The following is a 957-nucleotide window of genomic DNA, read 5'->3' as shown; positions in this document are numbered from 1 at the left end:
CCGGGCTCGGTGGGGTGCGGGCGGCGGGCCGGGCTCCGTACCGCTCGGCGGCTCCCGCCCGGCTATATATGAGCTTCATTGACCCTCCTAATTGGTTATTAATGACCTCCCTGACGTTGGCGGAGAGACTAGGGCTGCCGGAGCGAAGCGAGCCGTCGGAGCCCCCCCCTACCCCCCCGCCTTCTCCCCTCCTTCCCTCCCCTCCCGGGGGTGGGGTGGCTGGAGGGAGGGAGGGACACGGCGAGCACACACACACGTATACGCTTACACACACCACACACACACACACGTATATACACACAGCTTCCCGCACCCTCCCGGCCCAGGCAAAGGCAAACTCGGGCACCTGCCCCCGGCCAGGGCGAAAAAAGCAACGAAACCGGTAGAAATGTCCACGTCGGTGCCCCTCGGACGGGGCGCACCCTCGGGCACGGTCCCTCCGGGCCCCGCTCCCCTCCTGGCCCCCGCGCTCGTTTTGGGGCTGAAACGCGGCGCTTTGGAGCCGCCGGGCGCTACAAACGAAATCTGCGGTCCCGAGGCCGCCAGCCCCCGCACCTCGGCGGCGTTTAGTCCCCGCGGCCCCGGGGGAACGGGTCGCAGCTTCTCCCGGTGGGTTCCGAGCCGCTGCGGCTCCCCGCTCCCCCCCTGCATCCCCCGCCCGGCGGGTCGGTACCGGCCGCCCTGGGAAGAGCTGGAGCGTCCCCCCAAAATCCCACGGAGCGTCCCCAAGCACAGAGCTGGGGGGGGAAGGCGCCCCCGGGGCTGGTCCCCAAACCCGCATCCCCATTGCATTCCCCAGGGGAAGGTGGAAAGGGCCGGGAATTGTGGCCACGGGTGAAAAGGGCCGGAGAGGATCCCCCACCTCCCCCCGACGGCAACGATGTCCCGGGGCCGGACCGCCGCCCCGGGGGGAGGCTCTGGCAGCACCTCTGGGGCTCTGCCACCGCAACATCCCCA

The 957-nt window shown here is 70.2% G+C and overlaps 1 protein-coding gene across 1 annotated transcript in view; it reads right to left on the bottom strand.

The window, feature by feature from the left end:
* Positions 1–651, bottom strand: part of PRDM12 (PR domain containing 12) — a 9,279-nt gene extending 8,628 nt beyond the window's left edge. Inside the window, exon 1 of the mRNA XM_014942730.1 lies at positions 423–651. Within this exon, the coding sequence (XP_014798216.1) occupies positions 423–651 (229 nt within the window). The remainder of the gene's footprint in view (positions 1–422) is intronic.
* Between the last annotated feature and the right edge of the window lie 306 nt (positions 652–957).

This window comes from Calidris pugnax, unplaced genomic scaffold (assembly GCF_001431845.1).
Source record: "Calidris pugnax isolate Ruff unplaced genomic scaffold, ASM143184v1 scaffold102, whole genome shotgun sequence".
Taxonomy (NCBI): domain Eukaryota; kingdom Metazoa; phylum Chordata; class Aves; order Charadriiformes; family Scolopacidae; genus Calidris; species Calidris pugnax.
Note: the sequence above shows the minus strand (reverse complement) of the source record. Positions and strands in the feature narration are given on the sequence as shown.